Source organism: Parus major, chromosome 5 (assembly GCF_001522545.3).
Source record: "Parus major isolate Abel chromosome 5, Parus_major1.1, whole genome shotgun sequence".
Lineage (NCBI taxonomy): Eukaryota > Metazoa > Chordata > Aves > Passeriformes > Paridae > Parus > Parus major.
The window spans coordinates 970,777-992,121 of NC_031774.1; the positions used below are offsets into that span (position 1 = coordinate 970,777).

General features: G+C 40.0%; 1 protein-coding gene and 1 long non-coding RNA gene across 3 annotated transcripts; one reads left to right on the forward strand and one right to left on the reverse strand.

Moving 5' to 3' along the window:
• Nucleotides 1-7,608: 7,608 nt before the first annotated feature.
• PRRG4 (proline rich and Gla domain 4) lies at nucleotides 7,609-17,336 on the reverse strand. Of its 2 annotated transcripts, none has more exons than XM_015630110.3 (6): nucleotides 16,878-17,336; nucleotides 16,137-16,251; nucleotides 12,941-13,104; nucleotides 11,593-11,641; nucleotides 10,759-10,894; nucleotides 7,609-10,028 (listed from the first exon to the last, which is right to left on the reverse strand). In XM_015630110.3, the coding sequence occupies exons 2-6, from the start codon at nucleotides 16,240-16,242 to the stop codon at nucleotides 9,800-9,802; spliced, it is 684 nt and encodes a 227-aa protein (XP_015485596.1). In that variant the 5' UTR covers nucleotides 16,243-16,251; nucleotides 16,878-17,336; the 3' UTR covers nucleotides 7,609-9,799. The 2 variants fall into 2 exon arrangements, with proteins under 2 accessions (XP_015485596.1, XP_015485595.1); XM_015630109.3 differs by lacking the exon at nucleotides 16,878-17,336 and adding an exon at nucleotides 16,373-16,647.
• A 184-nt stretch (nucleotides 17,337-17,520) lies between these two features.
• Nucleotides 17,521-20,961, forward strand: LOC117244571. Its single transcript, XR_004497924.1, has 2 exons — nucleotides 17,521-19,912; nucleotides 20,714-20,961. It is a non-coding gene; the product is annotated as an uncharacterized LOC117244571 (long non-coding RNA).
• Nucleotides 20,962-21,345: the final 384 nt, after the last annotated feature.

Here is a 21,345-nt window from a genome sequence, read left to right on the forward strand (position 1 = left end):
ACTGAGCTTTGATGGGCTAAAGTGCCTTCAGAACTGTAGTTCATAACTTAGTGCCTGTAGCCAGTAGTGATATTGTATGTGCTTCTCTCTGAAGTCAAGAATTTAATATAATAAAAATACCTTGCTGAAACACAAGCTAACACAATTTTTCTCTCTATTTAAGACCAAAATCTTAAATTGAAGCACTGTGACACGATCTGTGCTGCATACCAGCCTGGAGCAGTACTGATATTTTTGTTTCTCATTTCTTTCCCTAAACAAAGAGTTTCCACTTGGAAAAAAATCAATCATTTATAGACTCAAAAATGTCATTTGATATTTAGGAGACAGATATAAGTACTTAAGGTAACACTTTAATGGGAATCATCTGCTTAAAGTCCGAGGAATGCTCTCCAGTGCTGCAGCATGTGCTGCTGCCTCCAGATGTGTGGCAGCAGGGCTGGGCTGCCTCAGCTGCTTGCTGACACCCAAAGGAGAAAGCCTGACTGTCCCTCCTTCCCTGCTTCACCCTCTCACTTCTAGTGATGAGCTCTGGCCACAGGGTGAGTAATGAATTCGCTCCACTGGCTTACCTTTTCCATGTTTACCTTTTTCTGCTGGAGGTCATTTTTTCTGTGATTTTGCTGAGTCAGCTTGCCTTTGTGTGAAATGAGAGCTGGATCAGGGGAGCAGCAGTGGTGTGCAGCCAGAGGAGATGACAGGGAAGTTGTACTTCTGATGATGAGATGTTGTCTTGGCTCCTGGTACATTCCATATGGAAATCTCTAGGGTCTAAGAGTGCACTTGCAGACAGTGATGGGCCCTTCTGCCTGTGTGAGACTTCAACCAGCATCACACCAGCTCTGTTGCAGAACTGTGTTAGCTAATACACACTGCCCCTTAGAGAAACTTACCTGGTTCCTCTTTAAATCACTCACTGTTACATGATGCAGAAAGGCAATATTGCTTTCTGAGGTCTACTTACATGTTTAGAATATACCAAATGAAATACAGAATCAAGCTAACGGGAAGTTGGCAGTTTTCTGTGATTTTTATCATAATTAAAGCAATATATAATCACAGATCCAGGGCCAAAATCATGCTCCAGTCCACGATTGGCATCAGTGTATTTATTTGTAACTGATGTATTTATTTATTAGCTTCTTTGTTGCTTAGTGTACTAGAATTATTACATGTGTTAACAGAAAAATGTCAGCCAGTTTGAGTTGAATGTGATTGTATTTTATATTGTAGATCACAGAATCATAGAATGGCCTGGGTTGGAAGGGACCTTGAAGATGATCCAGTTCCAACTCCTATGCCATGGCAGGGACTCCTTCCACTATCCCAGGTTGCTCAGAGCTCCACCCAGCCTGGCTTTGAACATTTCCAGGGATGGGGCAGCCACAGCTTCTCTGGGCAACTGTGCCAGGGCCTCCCCACTCACACAACAAAGAATTTCCCCCTAAATCTGGTACAAAGCTACTCCTTTTCGTTGTAAAGCCTTCCCCCTTGTTCTGTCACTACATGGCCTTGTGAAAGTCCCTCTCCACTGCCCTTGCAGGCTCCCTTCAGATACTGGAAGGCCACAATTGGGTGACCCCAAAGCCTTCTCCTTTCCAGGCTGAACAATCCCAATTCTCTCAGCCTGTCCTCATACAAGAGGTGCTCCATCCTCTGCTCTTGGTGGTCTCCTCTGGACTCACTCCAGCAGGTCCCTGTCCTTCCTGTGCTGTGCCCCAGAGCTGGGTGCAGAGCTGCAGGTGGGGTCTCAGCAGAGCAGAGGGGCAGGATCCCCTCCCTACCTGCTCTCGCTGCTCTGGATGCAGCCCAGGATGGTCTGGGCTTTCTGGGCTCCAGGTCCACATTGCTGGCTCATGTCCAGCCTCTCACCCACCAGCACCCAAGTCCTTCTCCCCAGGGCTGCTCTGGATCTGCTCATCCCCAGCCTGGACTGACACCAGGGGCTGCCCTGATCCAGGTGCAGCACCAGCCCTTGGTCTTGTTAAACCACAGGAGATTTCCATGGGCCCACTTCTTGAGCTTGTCCAGGTCCCTCTGGATGTCATCCCATCCTTCAGGAGTGTCAGCTGCTCCACTAAAGGATGGGATGTACAAGACTGGCCATGCAGAAGGCTATAGGGTATGTTACAGCTTTAATGGTGCCATGGATGCCAAAATACCAGGACAGCACCACTGGGAGTCCTTGTGCATGGGGCAACATGTGGTGATTCTTCACAGGGCCAGCAGTTGTTGCCTGTGTTTTAGGAATCCTTTTTACTGCAGGTACTGCAAACCTGTTGTACATTCTTCTTCCAATGTCTCTCTATCCCCAGTACCCTCTTCTTTCACAGAAAGCATTGTTCCTGTACTTTGCTTTTCCATAACAGATGATGCCTGGTTTTGGTCTTGTTCTGGCTCTTCCTTTGTATTTTAGTGCCAAACTATTTTCTTCTTCCTTTAAAAGGCTTTCAGCTAATCCTGTAAACTGGGCTTTGCAGCAAAATTCTTAGTATGCTTTAGGGCAATTTTTGATGGGCTGAAAAGAATCATGGAAGAATAGTCAGATGTACATGCTGGATCAGCTGTTTGTTGATGGAAGAAAGTAGTTAAAGCCAGAACATGCAGGTAATGGTGCAGGTCTAAGATTAGAGCTTGGTTATTGCAAGTGAATAAAAATAATTGTATTTCAGCACATAAAAGTACTTTATTTTAGAACTATCACAATATCATAGTTTGCTAACATACACAAATGTCTTAGTGGTTAGCTTTCAGTGACTAACCATTTGTCAACAAAAGCTCTAGCAATAAGTTTAACAAATAGCCTTGTGCTGAGAGAATGAATCTTCACAATAGTTTGAAACAGTGGGGACATTCTTTTTCAAAAATTTATGTTTCAAAGATAAAACAATCAAATAACTTGAATGTGTCTAATCAGATGAAGTTTGAAGAAGGTTCAGGCCAAAGCTGAATTGGGTCTGATGTATCAACACATTGTAAAAAGTGTACAAAACCAGATTTCTGCAGCACATGTTTCTGTTGAGCACTGTTGGACAGCTACACATCCTGGATGCAGCACCTTTGTGCAGGCTTTGGCTGCTGCCAGCCTGTGGTATCCTGCAGGAGCAGGAATGAGTGAGTAGATCAGATAGGCAGTAATAATATGAATCTTGGTTAGGCTTGTTATTAATCACTGATTGCGTTGTTTGTTGTTGTAATTGTGATTCTGACCAAAGCAGAAAATTGCAGTTGCTTTAACAGATTAGATTTTGCATTTAATTTGGCACATGGCCTCTTTAAACATAAAGCTAAGCATTAAGATACAGCTAAGCTTGAAGTGTGAATAGGGAAGAGAGTGCTGCCTTTCAAAGAGCACTATCTTGAAATCTGACAACAAAAACTCTTCTCCTTTGAATTCCCTTACATTGCTCTCTGCATTTATTTGAAAACTTGAGTATATATACGAATAAATGAAGCAAAATCTTCCAAATTCATTTTATTGAACTAAAGTTGGTCAATGAAAGCTTGACTTCTGACATGACAAAAGATTATTGAGATCATCTTGAGCTGGTAGAAAGCTCACTGCAGCAATGAGGTGAAAAGTCTTGTTTCCTTTATGTTCCCAGTCCTCCTCCTGGTCCTGTAGTTCCACTCCTTCCAATGTGCCACCACAGGCATTTGTGTTGTCTCAACTCACCCACTCTTGAGAAAGCTGTCTGTGTTTTCACTGGATGATTTATGAAGGGATCTGGTAAGGACCAGAACTAGTGTAAGGTAAGTGGGAGAAACATGCAACGACATGTAGGAAAAAAACCTCTTAAACAAAACCTTTCATCTTGAACAAACTCGTATTTTTAATAGGGAGTATTTTATTTTCATTTTTACTAGAAGATATTTTCCTTTGTATGATATCAATGCTGGATGCTTAACGTGAAATATTGGATGTTGATGTGTTCGGTACTTGCTGATCTTTAGAGAAATTAAACTGAAGCTTGAATTACTGAGCAATCAGGGGTGTTTCTTGTTTCTTAAATGAAGTAGGCACTGCTTCAGAAACTAAAATGAGCCCATTTCAAAACTTATGTATAACTCCACCGGTTTCTAGACTGAAATATTTTTCCAGGTGCTTTGAAATCTGTTTGCTCTCTTTAAAGTGTGAGTTCCTGGAGGCTCCCAGGATGTAGGCAGCAAGATGCCTGCTTCTGATGGCCCCTACCACTTCAGTGTTTCAGTAGTCTAGGTGCTGTGGAAAAGAGCAGAAGTGAAAGAAGGAATTGTTATCCCAAAACACTTAATGAATCATCTGTCCCATCAGCTGTATTTCAAATATCAGTTCAGTTGACTGGTTAAAAAGCTTCATTGGATGTTCAAATATAGGAGGAGATCAGGTATTCCATGAGGAGCTCAGGTTTTTTGGAAGAAAAAGCACAGCTGTGACTATTTTTTTCCAGAGGGTAAATCAAGAGTGGCTTAATTGAGTGAATTGCTGTGCTCCATATTTGCTCTGTCTAGCTGCCCTCCTGCTTCTCTGTGGAAGTCCATTCACACTGCATCGTGTGCCTCCAGATTGAAATTGCCATTACCAAATGAGGAACTCCTGCTTCCTGCCTTGCTTTTGCATGCCTGTTCTGGTCCTCACTGCAGGGATCTTGCTTACTTCACTACCCCTAGGAAAGTGGTATTTTTTTGGCCATACCATTGTGTTAAATCTTCTCACCAAAAGCCTGACAAAAGTCAAGGCAGATGGAAGGGTTAACACTGGTTAAGCTGGTTTTTGTCTTGAAGAGTTCATTTTCAGTGACTGCAGCTCATGGACCTCAGATGCTCAGGTAAACTGAAGTGGAGCAGGAAGATTTTGTCCAGAGTAGAAATTGTCAGTGTTAAAGAAAACAGACCATGGGCCTTTTTCTCTACCAATAAATGCCTATATGTCATGAAGAATCATGTAAAAGTAAAATGGTTTGGGTTGGAAGGGAGCTTTAAAGGTCATCTAATTCCAAGGAGCACCTTCATGGATGGAGCCCCATCCAACGTGGCCTTGAATGTTTCCAGGGATGGATCCTAAAGTTCTTTGGGCAACTTGTGCCAGTGTTTCATCACCCTTATGGTAAAAAAAAAAAATAATCTTCCTTGTATCTATCTAAATCTGCCCTCTTTTAGTTTAAAACCATTACCACTTGTCTTGTCACAACAGGCCCTGCTAATAAGTTTGTCTCCATTTTTCTTGTAAACTCCTTTTAAATGCTTTCAGAAGAGGGCATGTTGTTACCAACTCCATTTAAAAGAAATCAAAAGGGTGGTCTGAGGTTTTTTCATTTTTTAATTGTAGGCTTAATTAGCATTTTCTCTTTTGCTGTTATTAATTTATATAAATATTTATTTGGAAATAGTTTTACAAAATAAGGTAGAGACTAGCAGAGCTTTAAATATTGCTACCCATCACCCAAAAATATCACAGCATTTAACATCAAAGTTAGAATTAAATATAGCCAGTGACAAGTTTATTCAAAATATTCTCACATATGAGTAGAAGGAAATATGTTGATAAGCTTAAGTAAATTTTTATACAGTTCAGAAATGACTGGAAATAGTCAAAAATAACTAAATAAAGAGCAGGTTATTTGAGAAGCTCTGCTTAAGATTCCTGGGAGGAAAATACATGCAAGTTCTTGATTCTGGAAATGATAGTGATAAATTTGCAGTGATAGGAATTAATTGAAATATGTTTACAGTATAGAAAGACCATGTTTGAAAATGGCTTTTAAATCTGGAATTTCCTTCCTTTTCTCTACCACATGGAACAAGTGAGGGTAGCAGCAGTAAAACTTTTGATGGCTGGAGGGACTGTGGATAGAAAAGTTTGTTTTGTTGCTGTATTTTGGCTTTTTTTTTATTATTTTGATGGTTTATTAAAAGCTATAAGCAGTGTTGCTAATAAGATGCAGGTAATAAATTAATCTTATTGACAGCTGGTAATCTCAGGAATGATAAGGATTTTTGCTAGGTTTTTCAAATTTCAAATAAAACTTTTAAGGGCAGATCAGACTGAAACATTCTAATTAACAGAAGTGGGCATCATTATAACTATAGAATAGTCTAAACTGGCTTTGGCAACAGCATTGTGGTAAATAATTTGGCAGAGCATTATACTTTTTATTACCTGAAGTGATCAGTTATCTCATTTTTTGATCCAATCCCAGTTCAGCTGAAGGGAATAAAAACCTTGCCATAGATTTTGACAGGACCAGAATCAAATGCTTCACAACTCACATTTTCATCAGTGTGGTGAGGAAGTGCACTTCTGTGTGGTATTTTGGTTTTGCTGCTCTAATGAATTCACAAAAACCCCAACAATCCCCCAACTTATAAATGCATAATTGATGGATCACACAGCAGAGTTTCTTATTGCAGCAGTTAGCAGGTTCAATGATTTATTTTTCAACTAACACAGAGATCACTTTCCTGACCCTTATTATTTGCCCTAATTAATAAACTGTCTTGTTTTATTAAAACTTGTATGTTGTAATCTTCTGTGATGCTGAAAAGGCTGATCTGGAAAATTGTTCAAGGCAATGGCTAACAGCACTTAGAGTGTTTAAAACAGAATGTGTGTGTTTACCAGTGTTTTGTTTAGACATTTCTGTTTTCATTTCTCTCTTAGTAGATCTTTAAATCACTTAGAATCCACTGTGTGTCCTAAAGGTCTTGGAAAGAAACACCAAAATGAAAACACTGATAATGTACATCTGTACACAAGTTAACTTGCTGCTGCTTTGCTCCTCAAAAATCTTCTCCCTCTTCCTACTTCAGCACAAAATGCTTTGGATTGGAAGGGACCTTAAAGACCATCCAGTTCCAGACACCCTGCCATGGCCAGGGACACCTTTCCACAGGACCAGCTTGCTCAGAGCCCCATCCAACCTGGCCTGGAACATTTCCAGGGATGGAGCAGCCACAGCTGCTCAGGGCAACTGTGCCAGGGCCTCAGCACCTTCACAATGAGAATTTCTTCCCAATATCCAATCTAACCCTGGCCTGTGTCATTTTAAAGCCATTTCCCCTGGTCCTATCACATGGCCTTGTAAAAGCCTCTGAAGTACAAATTGTTTGCTGCTTTATATATTCTAATAGCAACTCCATTTTCAAAAGAAGCTGCATGTAATACTAGAAAGTGTGGCAACACTTGTAAATTAATAACTCCCCATAGTCTGTCTCTTGTTGATTTTCCCTCTCTTAACCCTGTTGAATCATGAGTTCTAAAAAGACACAAGATACCAGGTAAGAATGGGCCAGGAGACAGTGGATGAAGGAAGGAAAACAAACTCAACCCAAAAAACTCCCATTCAAGGGAATTTTCTCCCTCTGCAAGGAGAGGTAAACTTACACTGTATTCAACTAAATTTTAAACTTTGCTCCTTCTTTGTAAAAGGCAGGATGTGTCTTCCAAATGATCATTTGTGTGCAACCAGTGTGTGAATGTCAGTCCCTGCACTTTTTCTTAGGGTCTAAGGTGCAGACTCCTTGATTAAATTTGAGTGTTTTACTCTACTGAAAGGACACTTTACTGCCCTAAGCACTACACCATTGATGTTTCACAGTTATACCTTCTAAATCTTAATCAATCTCTTTTTTGATTAATTATGAAGGATGAGATTTTTGCTTGTATTGCATGGAGTCAATTGCAAATAATTTGTAGGAACAGTAGAAAAAGCAAATTTGCAGTGATTGAATGGGATTCTATACAATTTCAGTAGTGTATTTAAAATGTGGTTTTGCCAGATGTCTGTGGTAATATTAAAAAATCTCTGAATGCTCACAAGCCCTGTGAAATCCCTTTCCTTGCAAGTGTTCCTGTCAGTTCCATTAGTAAATAATTTTTGAATCCCAGGAAAAATCTAGGTATAAGTGTGCTCTACAGCTTGAAATTAAAAAATTATTTTAATTAAATTAAAAAATTTAAAAACTGTTAGCTGAATGAAAGGGAAATATGGGAGAATGTTTTTGCAAGCTTATTATTGCATAGCTTCTTGTAACCTTTTGATTGTTAATAGTGACCTCGCACAGTTCATTTATTTCAGTCTTACAGAACTTCAAAAACTTCAAAATGCTTTTACAAGTAGGGCAAAAGTGAATGGAAACACCCCAAACGTGGGGATTCCCCCATCTCTCAACGAAAAAAGAAGCTGGAGAGCGATTTGTGACTCGCCAAAAGCCAAATTCCATGGTGAAGTTTTGTGAACAGGAACATCAATGGCACTGCTATCAACTGCATTGCATTTGTTTTTCAAAGTGCAAGACTTCACTGTGTAGCACTGTCAGTGTACCCTCTCCAGATTCCAAGTTTTGAAGTGTTTTCATGATTACAAAGACATTTACAGATTGAAAATCTCAGACCAATCTTCTGCATCTCAGTCAACAACACCGTAGCTTCTAGTGTGCTAAAAACAGTAAGATTCAGTGAAATATTACATGTTCATCTCAACCCTTAATCCTTTAACTTATATTACAAAGTGGATTGTAGGCACCAAATTGAAATATAATTTGCTGTTGTCAGCATTGACTCAATGAGGGGGAAAAATGGAGGGGTTGTTTCTTCTTAAAAAACTGAATTGTGTGTGCCTTAACCATACAGCCACTGTCAAACAAGAAAAGAGCCTGACATGTTTCCTGTGACACCCTCTGCTACAGCTTCCTGTGGTGAGGAGGACAAGGGACACCAGTGGTGAACAGCAATTTGCTCAGTAAGATCTATAGGCTGCATAATGCTGGGGTTGATATTTTAATAAGATGTAAAATTAATGGTGGCTACAGCTGTAAATACAGAAACTGTCTTGACACCAATAACTCCCAAAAGTTGTTGATGTTTGATTTTTGATCTGATGTTTCATTCTATTTTAGGGGTCATTTTGTCATCCCTGTAGTGCCAACACACTTATTAAAGTGCTTCTAGGGGGCAGTTTGGGCTTTGGTTTGAAAGTTAAATGTCTCTCTCTACTTTTCAGATTTTAAACTATGAAAGAAACATTAGCTGTGAAACCTGGGTAGCTTTTCAAAAGGGACAAATCTCTATTTTTCTCCTCAACATCCTCTGGCCCACAGTATTCTATTTGCTCTCCTTGACCTGGAATTTACTGTTGAACATCAAGACAATTTGATGCAAGCATACTTTGTCTGAATTGGTAGTGTACCATGTAATGAATGCTTCTTTTGATGCAGAATTATGATCATAAAAATACAACAAATGAAGGCATGTCATCAGCAATGTCTAAAACAAACCAGTGTAATCCAATAGCAGTACTATATATATTTATATATATGTATTTGGAAGGTCAAGTCATGGAATAATTTTCACACTCAAATCTATTACAAGAATGAATAGAAAAATCACCCAGTAAAGTGAATATGTCAAAACAACAAAGACTTCTTATGGTAATTTTAAGTATAAAGTCACAAAAAATGTTTAGTGTCAATATGAGCAATTAAAATACTGTTCTTTCTGAAGAAAAAGTAAGATGAAATTATTAATAAAACATCAATAGCTTGATGGGATGGCTCATATGGAAGAGGGCAGCAGTACAAGAAGTTGCTCTTTATGCATTCTCTCCTCTTAGCACAGTGACTTTGTGCAGAGAACAGTCCTGCAGCCTTTCCAACACATGACCTCTCTTCCCAAATGGGAACTTCACTTGTTCCTAGTTGTCCAAAAGATCTTTCACATTTTTATAAATCATCTTGCAATATGCAAGGTAGCACACACTTTTTCAAAAGTATGTTATATGTTCCAGTGATCCCCTCCCTGACCCCAGCAGGAGGTTTGTGCCTAGGGGCCAGGAAGAGACATGGACTTTTGAAAGACTCGTGCATTTCTGGGGGGCCCTGGGTAAGGGGGTGGGGGCACATGGTGTAGTCCATCTGAATTAACTGCTTGCTCATAAGTGGGTAGTCCTGAATCATCAGCTCGGAGAGGAAGGGGGTTTAAAGAAAACTCTTCGTGCCTCCTGAAGATGTTGGCTGAATTACGTCTTCTGCTTCTCACATAATCCAAGTACCTAAACAAAGGTAACAGCAGGTAAGTGGAAACTTCTGCTTTAAAGGGAAGCAAGAAGATAAAGTCTTGATCATAAAAAAACCCAAAACCCCAAACAACCCAAAAATACCCACAAGAGAAAAAAACGTGCCTTCAGTGATCACAAAGACCAGAAGGCAAATACTCTCTTCAAACCACAGGGTAAGAATAGCTCAGTGAACTGAAATTAATAGTGAAGAGAAAGCACAGAATCCTCTTATGTTCCTTTCAGGTTTGGGACAAAGGAGTACTCAGGATTAGAGAGTTGGTAAAAAAGCATTTACTCCAAACTGCTTCACCATCTACTACTACAACTGCTTCAGATCTGAGGTGGAGCACATGCCATGAAGGGCACACAGCTTATTTGAAAGTGCCAACAGAACACATTTGGCTTCCCACTGCAGGCCCCCACCTACTAAAATTATTCCATCATCTTAGTAAGACTATTTGGAAACCAAGAACACACATGCATGCAATAAAATAAAAGCAAACCCAAAGGTTTGGGTGTGCAATATTGTTTTATGTTTTTGTGTTATTAACTGCAGCAAAACTACTGTTGGTGCTCACTTAACTTTGCTTCTGGGCAAGTAAAAACTAGAACTTCCACTGGATTTTCCGAGTTAAACCAACCCACAGTGATTTTTACATGCCACTCTTAAGCAAGAGTTTGTTTTGGTGTGTGTTTGGATTTTTTAAGCAGTGAAATTCCTTACCCTGGTGGTTGCCTTGATTTGCATCTGCTCTTGCAGCAGTAGAAGATAATCAGTGTAATTGTAACCAGCAGCACTCCAGCAGCAACCAGGCTGATGAGCAGTCCCGTGACGTTGATCTTCTGTAGTGCCTCATCACCTGGAGAGGAAACATTGGTGATTTTCATTATGTGTTCTTTCCATCCAGCCTGCAGTCAAATATTGTAAATACTGTAAAATACTACTTTTGCACTGCTATAAAGCTGTTCCTTCCACAAATCTCTAACTTGCTGTAAATCTGTACAACACAACCCAAAAGTATCATTCACAAGCAGCTTAAAGCAAAAGGGAGTCGATGTCTCCTTTTCTCTACATGAAACTGTTGAGATGCCTGTCTTCTAATGCCTTCCAAATATTCCTTCATGTATTTGTGACCTTGATCAGGCTGTAGTTCTTTCCTCAAGTCTAACTGACCACTTTTTATTAAACATCTGGCATCAGACTACTCTGAGCCTAAATCAGGCTATTATATATTACTATTAAAGAAATGAAGGTGAGAAAAAACAAAATTAAACCACAGAGAGCAGCCACAGAATTACTGCAGAGTTTACCAATTGTGTGATACAGGAATGGTCAAGGAAATTATAGTTTTCACCTACAGACCTATAATGGATCCCACTTTAAGATGCTACAGTTTTATAGTATCAGGTAATTGAACATATTTTTATTGTTCACAGTGATCTTCAGTAAAAAGATAATTTCTGATTTCCTTAACTGGATTAATGATCTATTAAGAATGTATTATTATAACAACCAGAAAATATTGCAATATAATAAAAAAGTAAAAAGATGACCTACCTATTTTTATTTTAGTACCTTTAGTTGAATAGTCTTTCCAAAAATCCATCTATAAAACCCAAAAAGAATCAGATTTATATAAGATACATAAGTGACAGGCCTATTGACTTATTTAATAGGGTACCTTGGGCAGAATTTAACAATGGCATAAACAGAAATAACTCCTGCTGAGGGATTTGTATTTGCTCATCCTATGATATTTTTCTTCTACAACTTTGCATTAAAATTTTAAAAAATTAAATTAAAAGAAAAAAGTGTATTTAACCATCCAGTGTTACCTCATATTTCTGACTGATTACAGTAGAAGTTAGGGTATGTTCTGACACCAAACAAATGCTTATAATTATTTTTTTGCAAATCCCTACAAAACAGTATTTGAGACAAAGTTAAGTTCTTAAGATTCTGACATTTGCCTGAACAGCATTTGAATTCATATCAGCTAGGAAAAATAATTGGGATTCATTTAAGAGAAAAACATTTATGTTGTATGCCTGAAATGAGTTATTGTTGAGAAACAATTTTCACTTTTGCAGCCTAGGAAAAGACTGCAGGAAGATTTCAATTCAGCAATTTGACCTTTTTCTTAGGAGAGTGTTAGCAACAGCAAGCTAACACTTCCACCCTTAGAACAGGGGTGTTATTCCTTGCTCTTCCTACAGAGCACACCTAGAATCACAAAGTCTTGCTGCATGTGCAAGAATGAATATCCAGATAATCTTCACATTCCTTTATTGAGCTGAAAGGTTTCTTATTGTTTCTTTACATATAAATATAAATATATATATATCTATATATATCTATATCTATATATATATATCTCAGGCTTCTTCACAGCTAAGTCTAGGGGGGGAATCAGAATATGGTGCTATAGGAATACTCAGCAATAGCTGAACTGCAGATTTGCTCCATAGTGGCCTCTTACAAAAATACTTCTTTGCCATGACACAAGGATGTAATATTAGTTACATATTAGAGTTAATACAGAGAGCATGTGAAACATTTAAATTGGATGCTGAGAAGTTACTATAAAATCCAGAAGTCTGAAAATATAGGAATATCTGCAAGCAGGACTTCTGAAGCTTCATTTCTATTTGTTTGCAGAATTAAAGTCCACATCTAAAGTCTTTAAGACAATAACACATATTCAAGTGCATGCATCTAAAGCAAGAATCCCATGTAACTGGGATATCTACTTTTAGAACAAATTAAGTACTCATTTCTTAGTGCTCTGTTAGAGGAGTTACATTATTTGTGTACAAAAATTTGTGTTAGAATAATTTGTGTACAAAAATAAGGTTTTATAGCCAATAACCTCCCTCACTATATTAAATTAAATTTGAACTGCTACCGTTTTTTCTGGATCTTCAAAAATTTCTCTTGCTTCTTCATAATTGCACAGTTCTTCATAGCATTCCCTTTCCAGATTATCAGCTGTGAATGCTTCAAAATCAAATCTGTTGTTCAGAAGATGTCGTCCAATGAATAAATTGGCCTCCCTAGCAGATGTGAACACTAATGAAAAAAAACAACCAAACAAGTTGATTTAAAACAAGTTAGGAAGGCAAAATTCGGTATTTTTAAAGAATGGTAAAGATCTTAAAGGAGCACATTGGGATAATTTCTTTCCCTAGCATCTCACGGCTACCTACAAGGGACAGAAATATCAAAGTCTACTCCTAAAATGTCTTCTTCACTACTATCTTTTCTATGTAACATAAAATAAACATATTTGCCTTTCTCATAAGCCATCTCAGCTATTCCTTATCCTGGCCAAGAGAATTTGAGATGAGAACTGTTGGTCAAGTTTTGGTGTGAGCTCTTCTGGGATGTGAGCATCAGTTTTTACTGGAGCTTTTAACAACAAAGTAATTGTCACATAAAGCAGAATTCAGTCAGACCTAAAGTAAGAAACACCCTGACCTAGTGGAGGAAGGAGGCAAGGATGAGAGAAGGTAAAACCAAAATATACATTTATCAGTATTCTGGTATCTGTGAGCACCAAATTTTATTTAGAGAATTTAGTTTTTAAATCTCATCACCAGATTCCTATTCATTCTACAATTGTTCTATTTCCACAGTTGTGGCACCAACTTTACATAAAGGTGCCATATTGCCAAGTTGATTTGTTGTAAATGATATAAATTTTACTGACAACATTCATTTCTGAAGACATTTACTTATTCTCTTGTTTATGTTCTATGAGGCCTCATGGAGTAAGTTGTGAGGTGAGATTCCAGAACAGTGAGTGAAATTATAAAAGCTTTGGAATACAGAATGTATTTCCTCACTAGGCATTTTCCATATTCAAGTTTTAGCCTGCTCTTGCTACAGTTTCTTATAAAAAAAAAAAAAAAGTTATAGAGTAAACCTAGGTTTCTAGTGAAAGCCTAATCTATGTCCATGAAATTCAGGCTATTTGCTTAAACAAAATGACTAGAGGATTATATTTGCAAGTGTAATGCAGAAACAGCATTGTTACATACCAAGCCAGATGGCTAAAAAAGGAGATGAGATTCAGGATAAAGTTATTCAGCTACAAATTAGCTTTGTGTTCTTGTTAGCCTGTTTGGCAAGATTATCACATTGCTCTGGAATTTTCACCCTAATAGTTACTGTTAGATCTTGCAGTGGTACCTCATAACACTTTGCTCCCTGAAAACTGAGAAAACTGCAGCATAACTTACATATTGATTATGTCTTTAGTATTATAGTATATTTAAGGAATATGACAGCATATATTTTATATAATTTGCATACTGCTACACTGCATACTGAAGTAGCTACACATGTGCACATGCATTTGTTTTTGTTATTCTAAAGCAATTGCAAGAAAATCTAAGCTTAAAATATTTATATATATCTAAAGAATAACCAGAGAAAAGGACTTAACAACAGCAACAAAAAAACCCCAAAAACCAGAAGCCAAAACCAGATCAAAATTCCCTCAAATCCACAAGTGGAAAGGGAAAAAGATTACATGGAAAAGAAAAATATTATCAATATTCTTGGCTCAGTGCAAATTACAAAAATAACTTCAGTCTTCTGAAGCAGAGATCTTCAGTTTTGTCAAGTAGCGTTTCACTCTTTACCATGAAAAGTAGTATTAGCTGTCCTTTGAATTAACTTAGAGAACTCATGCCTTTTTTAAAAAAAATGGAATGCATAAGCAAGCTGCCTGGAGCCTAGAACCCTCAATTTCTAGGAATTCATGGATCATTTTTTTCTTATCAAGAATTTTTATCCATTTATCTGCACTTTTTTCAGTTTGTCAAGTATCTCTGTATCTCCATCTCCAACTTACTTGCTACCTGCTGATTCAAACAGTATTTGAAGAATGAAACAGATGGATTTGAATTGTATCCTAAATGTGAGGGACCTGGATGCAATTCTGCAGTCCTTGGTTTGATAAAATGATCCACACAGTTTTAGGATGCCCAGCATTTAATTAAAAATGCAACCACACAATATGCTCAGTAAAGCAGCTCTGCTGGTAAAGGATGTTCAGAAAATGCTGAAGGACGACCTCTCAATGCAGTTACCCCAACCTTTGGTAACTGTTCTACTTGCTAAATTATTGGATAAAGGGTTTGGTCCTTTCTTTCCAACTCTGTCTTTAAATGAGGAATGGTTTGGGCCTATTGTGAGGAGAGAATTCTCACAGGAAAGAGGCAGCCTGACATTTTCTGCCCAGAGCAATATGGATTTTAACAAATCATCACAGCAAACATTTTTCTGCTAGCCATGGTTTGTGCTCCACACTGCCCTGAAGGAGCCTCTTGCTCGATGTGATGACTTTTTAAAGTCTGTTTTAAGGTTTCAGCACTCCTTGGCCATTGAGAAGACCACACAGCTAAGTTAGAAATTCCTTTTTGAAGGAATTTTAAAATGTTTAGCATCACATGGCTTTGCTTCGAAGCACTTGAGTTCCTCTGGGGAACATATTTGTTTTTATGTGAGCTCCTCACCTCTTCCTCCACAAGGAAGAACTGCAAAAGCAGCACTATGCTTATCTTTCCAGGTGTTGTAAGAAAAATTCCAGGAACTGCGAGAAAATATGAATTTCAAAAGACAACCAAATAAACCCTTTCAAATACAAAGCAATTTCAGATATACAAACACAACTGTGATGTGCTCAAATAGTACCAAAACAATACTGTCTTAACAGAAGTTTTGTACTTCTTGAATTTTAATGTTACTTTAAGGATTCTGGTTTTATCAACCACAATAATCCCAGAGGCCTGGAAAAAGTTCAGTTTTCCCAATCTGCACTTGCCACTAGATCTGATAAATACTTGATATTAACACCAAAGTCAATTATCAATAATTTCAGCAAAAGCTATTAAAATAATCTGAAATTAAGCATAAAAGAGCTTAATTTTTTACATAAAGTAAAAAAACCCAAACAAACTCAAACAACAAAACCACCAAAAAGAAAAACCAAACCCAAAACAACAATTGAAGAAGCAAGCAAAGCAAAGTTAGAAGCAATTTTGGAAAGCACAAATTTCCACAAATGTGGAAAGCACAGGTTAGAAGTAAGTTACCATCTTTCCATTCAGGTTGCTTCAAGTTACTTAATCTCCCAGGGCAGTGAGGAAACGCCAACATCATCACGTGGAGTTGACACAGCACCACCAAAATCGCGAACATGGTCGGGATCTGTGAGACAGAAACCGAGGTGAGTTAACAAAGAATGACAGCGCAATCCTCTCAAGTGGCAGCGATGAACCCTGAGTGAATCCTGGCAATGAAGTCATCCAGCGCAAGCTCCTACACGCACTCCAGGCTGATGGGTCCCTTGAAGAGACACCGAGCCGAACTGGTCCTGCCTGTCTCTGGCGAAGCTCTCGTTGTGTAACATCCACACAAAGTCACCGGGGCCGCTCTCGCCGCCTCCTGCTCTCCTCTCCCGGCCAAACAGAGCGAATCGACGGGGAGAGAGCCCCCGCAGGGTGCCCCAGGTCGGCTCTGAAACTGCAGAGCTACGCCTTTGCTGCCAGAGGAGGTAATAAAATCTCCCCGAGGGGAACAGCTACAAAACCCGTTTTGTCAGAGGCACGGAGTAAATCTGTAACTCGGCACGGTGTCACCCGACACAGGTCCAAACTCGATGGCTGCCCGAGGCGGGGACGTGCGACAGCCACTGGGGGCTGGGCTGTGCCACCGTGCCCGGGGCACAGCTCTCGGCCTCCCCCGGCCCGGGCAGCTCCGGGCCAGCAGGACGAGGTCCCGGGGAGCGCCCGTGCAGGAGGAGCAGCTCATCCCGCTCCCCAGCGCTGCCCTACCTGTCCCGCTGCGACCCGGGCGGAGCGGCTCACGGGGCAGGCAGCCCCTCCCGGGCTGAGCGACGGGATCTCGATGGATCGGGTGCTGGGATAGCCTTTCCCGGTGGATCGGGTGCTGGGATAGCCTTTCCCGGTGGATCGGGTGCTGGGATAGCCTTTCCCGGTGGATCGGGTGCTGGGATAGCCTTTCCCGGTGGATCGGGTGCTGGGATAGCCTTTCCCGGTGGATCAGGTGATGGGACAGCGTCTCCCGGTGGATCAGGTGCCGGGACGGCCTCTCTTGGGCTGTGCGGCGGGATCCAGTCAGTGGATCAGGTACTGGGACAGCCCCTCCCGAGCTGAGAGACGGGATCTCGATGGATCAGGTGCCGGGACAGCCTCTCCCGGTGGATCAGGTGCCGGGACAGCCTCTCCCGGGATGACCAGCGGGATCCCGGTGGATCAGGTGCCGGGACGGCCTCTCCCGGTGGATCAGGTGCCGGGACAGCCTCTCCCAGGCGCTTCCTTCCTGGAAGGGCGCGGTGCAGTCACGGGGCTGCACCCGAACCCCGGCTGGGGCCGCCCTGGGGCGGGGGCAGAAACGCCCCTGGGGCCAGGGCAAAGCGGGGTCAGGGGAGCGCTGGAGCGGCGCTGCTCGGGCTCTCCCTCGGACACTGCTCTGCGCTTTGTTTCCAGACACCTGCCTGAGCTCTCAGCCCCCGCCCGGACCCCGGTGCGTAGGCAGCAGGTTCTTCCTGCTCCTGTAAGTCCCTCCTGTTGAGCCTGGCTTTTCGTGGCCCGGGTTAATCGCGGTGCTGAGAGGCTGGTTGGGGTTTTGCTCCCCCGGAGGAAAGCGCACGGTGTGCTGATGGCAGGCTGCCTGCTGAGCAAGAGCGGGGCAGGGTGTGCCTCCCCAGCTGCTGCTCCACGATGAAGTAAGCATTTACCCAGCTATCAGAGCCTTATCTCCACCAAACTTTCCCAGCCAGGCAGCTGAAAGGACCAGCAGTAGTTTTACACGTGTGAAAACAATAGTTTTGTTGGTTTCTTTTTGTTTTGTTTGGATTTTTGATTTGTTTGTGCGTTTTACTCTTTGAGTTTGTCTGTTTGTTTTTGGTCAGCGATGGTAAACCTTAACCTTACAGGCTAGAAGGGGGAGAAGTGGTTTCCTGAGATGCATGAGGCTGGTTTGTACCAGCACACACCCATTCAGAAACTCCCATCACTCTCCTTCCCAGAGCAGAGGCCAGGCTGAGCACATGGATCTGTGCCCCTTCAGGCTTCTCCAAAGGACTAAATAGAAACAATTAAGTGCTTTTTTGCTTTAAGGATTTGTTTAATACTGCGTGCTGGGAACCTTAACTATGTGAAAAATTTTGGGATAGGCTGGGCTGGGTTAAAAGCTGCACACCAAAGAAACTGTCGGGATACATGAGCGGAATGTTTTTGCTACTAGGAAATCCAGGGACTGACAATGATTTGTGCTTGTGTGTCTCCAGTAGTGATTTTGGATTGTATTCTTCATTTAAGTGCTGGAGTGACTTGTATATACAGAAGCAGGAAAGTGCAGAATGAGGGGGTATTGGATAACACCAGTGGAAGTGATCAGAAACTCCCTGGAGAAAACCAGAAACTTCTGATGTGTGAAATAAGGAGAACTGTTTGGAGGAATGATGTCTGCAGTTAAATATTTACTTTATGACATCAACATGCTGTAGTTAAGAGGTACTTGATGAATATAACTTACAAGCTGGGATGACTCTAATGCTTTCTACCTGCTGGAGATCTCAACAGAAAATTCTGCATTCTGATTGTGTATGTGCTCATAAAGACAGTGAAGAACTAAGATAAGAATATTTTAGAAGAAAGCAGTATAGATTGTTTATTATCTAGATAATACAAAGGCAACAAGAATACTTAGCTGCTTCTTGTTGGAAGGCAGGAGAAACTACCATTACTTCGTAAAGGACCTTCCAGCTTTGTGTCATGCCCGTCTACTCAACCCTCACCCTGAGTTCCAAGCTGAGTGTCTCAGAGGGTGGTGCCAGCTGTGAAATAGCTGCTGACAGCTCCAGTGCAAGGGCATGAATGTACAAGGAGTCTGTGGTGCATTTAAGTGTAAGTAAAATACCTGCATGCCACTGTGGGAACTTCTTTTGTGTCGTAACAAGAGCTTTGTGTGAGGAAACTGCTGTACAAGTAGCAGGTAATCTCCATTGTGTTATGTCAGCATTGTTAATTAATTAATCACTGTTAATAGAAGGGGAAAAAGATTTTTGGAATTGTTCATGTATGCCTCCTGGAGAGTGGATGTGACTCCATCCCCTGGCCCTGCCCATATCCCAGGAGAAGGCTCCAGGTGTGGACTGGGAGTGATGGATCAGCCCCATCCAAACTCTGCTGGAACTCATCCCTGCTCTGAAGATGGAGGAGCAATGCAGAACTCCACTGGGAGAAGCCCTCAGAGCTTTAACACTCACCAGTGGTTATCCAAATGTTTCTGACTGTGCAGCTTTTAGCAAAATATTTGTAAGGGTCTTCTGTCTGTGTGTGTGCAGGTGTGGTGGAGGTTTTTCAAAACCATGTGACACAAAACCACCATAGCTGATTTATTATTGAGATGTAACAAAAAAAATCAAGTTATTATGCATTGAGAAAACAGGACAGCACAGTCCTGCTTTAGAGAAGACTGTGACTTTGTCCTGTGTGTCCCTCTGAGCTCAGCCTGGGTTTCCAACTCTTATTTTGAGGACTGGCAGTGAAATCCCCACTTGGGGTGGCTCCACTGGTAAACAGATGTGTGAAGACTTCTGCTATAGATAATGACTAGAAGTGTGCTATGCAGATCATAGAAAATATAAAGATAAGTGAAAAAGGGTGCAGCAAATGTTTGAGATAGAGTATTTCCCATGAATATGCAGTTTTTAGCATGGCAGAGCAATAAGTGCCTTTTGCATGTAACTTTCCTACTTGTGAAGTATTTTTTCAGGTAAAATAGCTTTGATTTAGCAAGCTGTGTGATGAAGATGCTCAGAAGGATGGAAACATCAAATAAGGTATTATTTCATCAACCTTTTCAGATAAATGCCAGTATGTATTATAGTAGATATATAATTAAAAATATTCTCAGAGGTGGAAAATAGGAAATTAATTTATATCATTGGTTTTAACATTGGGTGAATATATAATTCATATTTCTAAAAATATCTCTAAATTATTTGCCATACTAGCTACTACACTTATTTACCTGTATTTTAGAACTTCACTTGTTGCCATGATGTTTGGTAAAATTTTGTTGGAGAAATTAATGTTGCACTGTTGAATTGAACCAGGACTGTGGATTCCTCACAAAAGGAGGATGATACCAATCTAAGATGTTCATGCACTGATCATTTGATTTTGAATATACTGATTATTTTGCAGCAAATAAATAGTGCTGTATTCATTTTTACTCTTCAGTTATTCACTTCAGTATAGTAAAGAATAATAGACTTAACTGATTTTTGATTAGGAGGACTTTGGATGTAAATATATTCTATTATAATTCAAGTAATAAATTCCTTACTGTTCAGTTTCTCATGCAGTATTTATCAGTTGATCTGATAATGAAATGACATAAATATGTAATTGAGAATTACAAATCCTCTCATCAAGGACATGTGGAGCTGTGTGTATCTGGTCTCTTCTCTGCAATGGTTTATTTGATATCCTGAATCATATGGCATAGATTTGTCCTTTATACAAAACTATTTGAAATCCTGTCCAGGTAGCTTGATTTAAGAGTAATGGTTTTTTTTGCTAGAGGTAATTGAATGCAACAGATTTTAATTATTTGTTTTCTACAATTAATATCAAAGGGCTTTGACTGTCATATTCAGCAATAAAATGTCAACAAGTAAGTGAACCATCTTGAAGAAAGTATCTTGAAGAAATCTGTGTTCCATTCCACACACTACATGCAGAAGGGAAGGGTTTTTCTAGACCAGGTCATCTTGTTTTTTGTGTACTCCCTGGTGTCCTTTTCATCTTCCTGTAAAAATGCTTGGTTTTTCAGTTAAATTGGTTGGCCTAATAAAAGATATCAGAAATTATGTTGTTTGACAAATCTATCATCAAGTAAATCTGTACTTGGAATCACTTGGAATATTTTAATGATGTTATAGTAGTATTTTAAATATGCCTTGAATTCAGATACACAAATCACTTAATTTTTAGCTAAGGCTATTGTTTCATCCCAACAAGACAGGATGGAGTCTTTTAAGTGTTCATCATGAGATTCTTTACAATTAAAAAGTTGAATTTAGCTGATTAACTTCTGCTGAAGTTGTTGCTTTTCTCCTTCAGAAGACTGCCAGTGATTTTTCCAACTGAAAAAATAAAACTCCGGCACAAATAACCTATGGCAGTGTAAGGGGAAAAGCAAGAAACATGAAAAAAAGAGAGTGATTTAGTATTAAAATAACTAGGATTTTAGGGACAGGTTGATAGA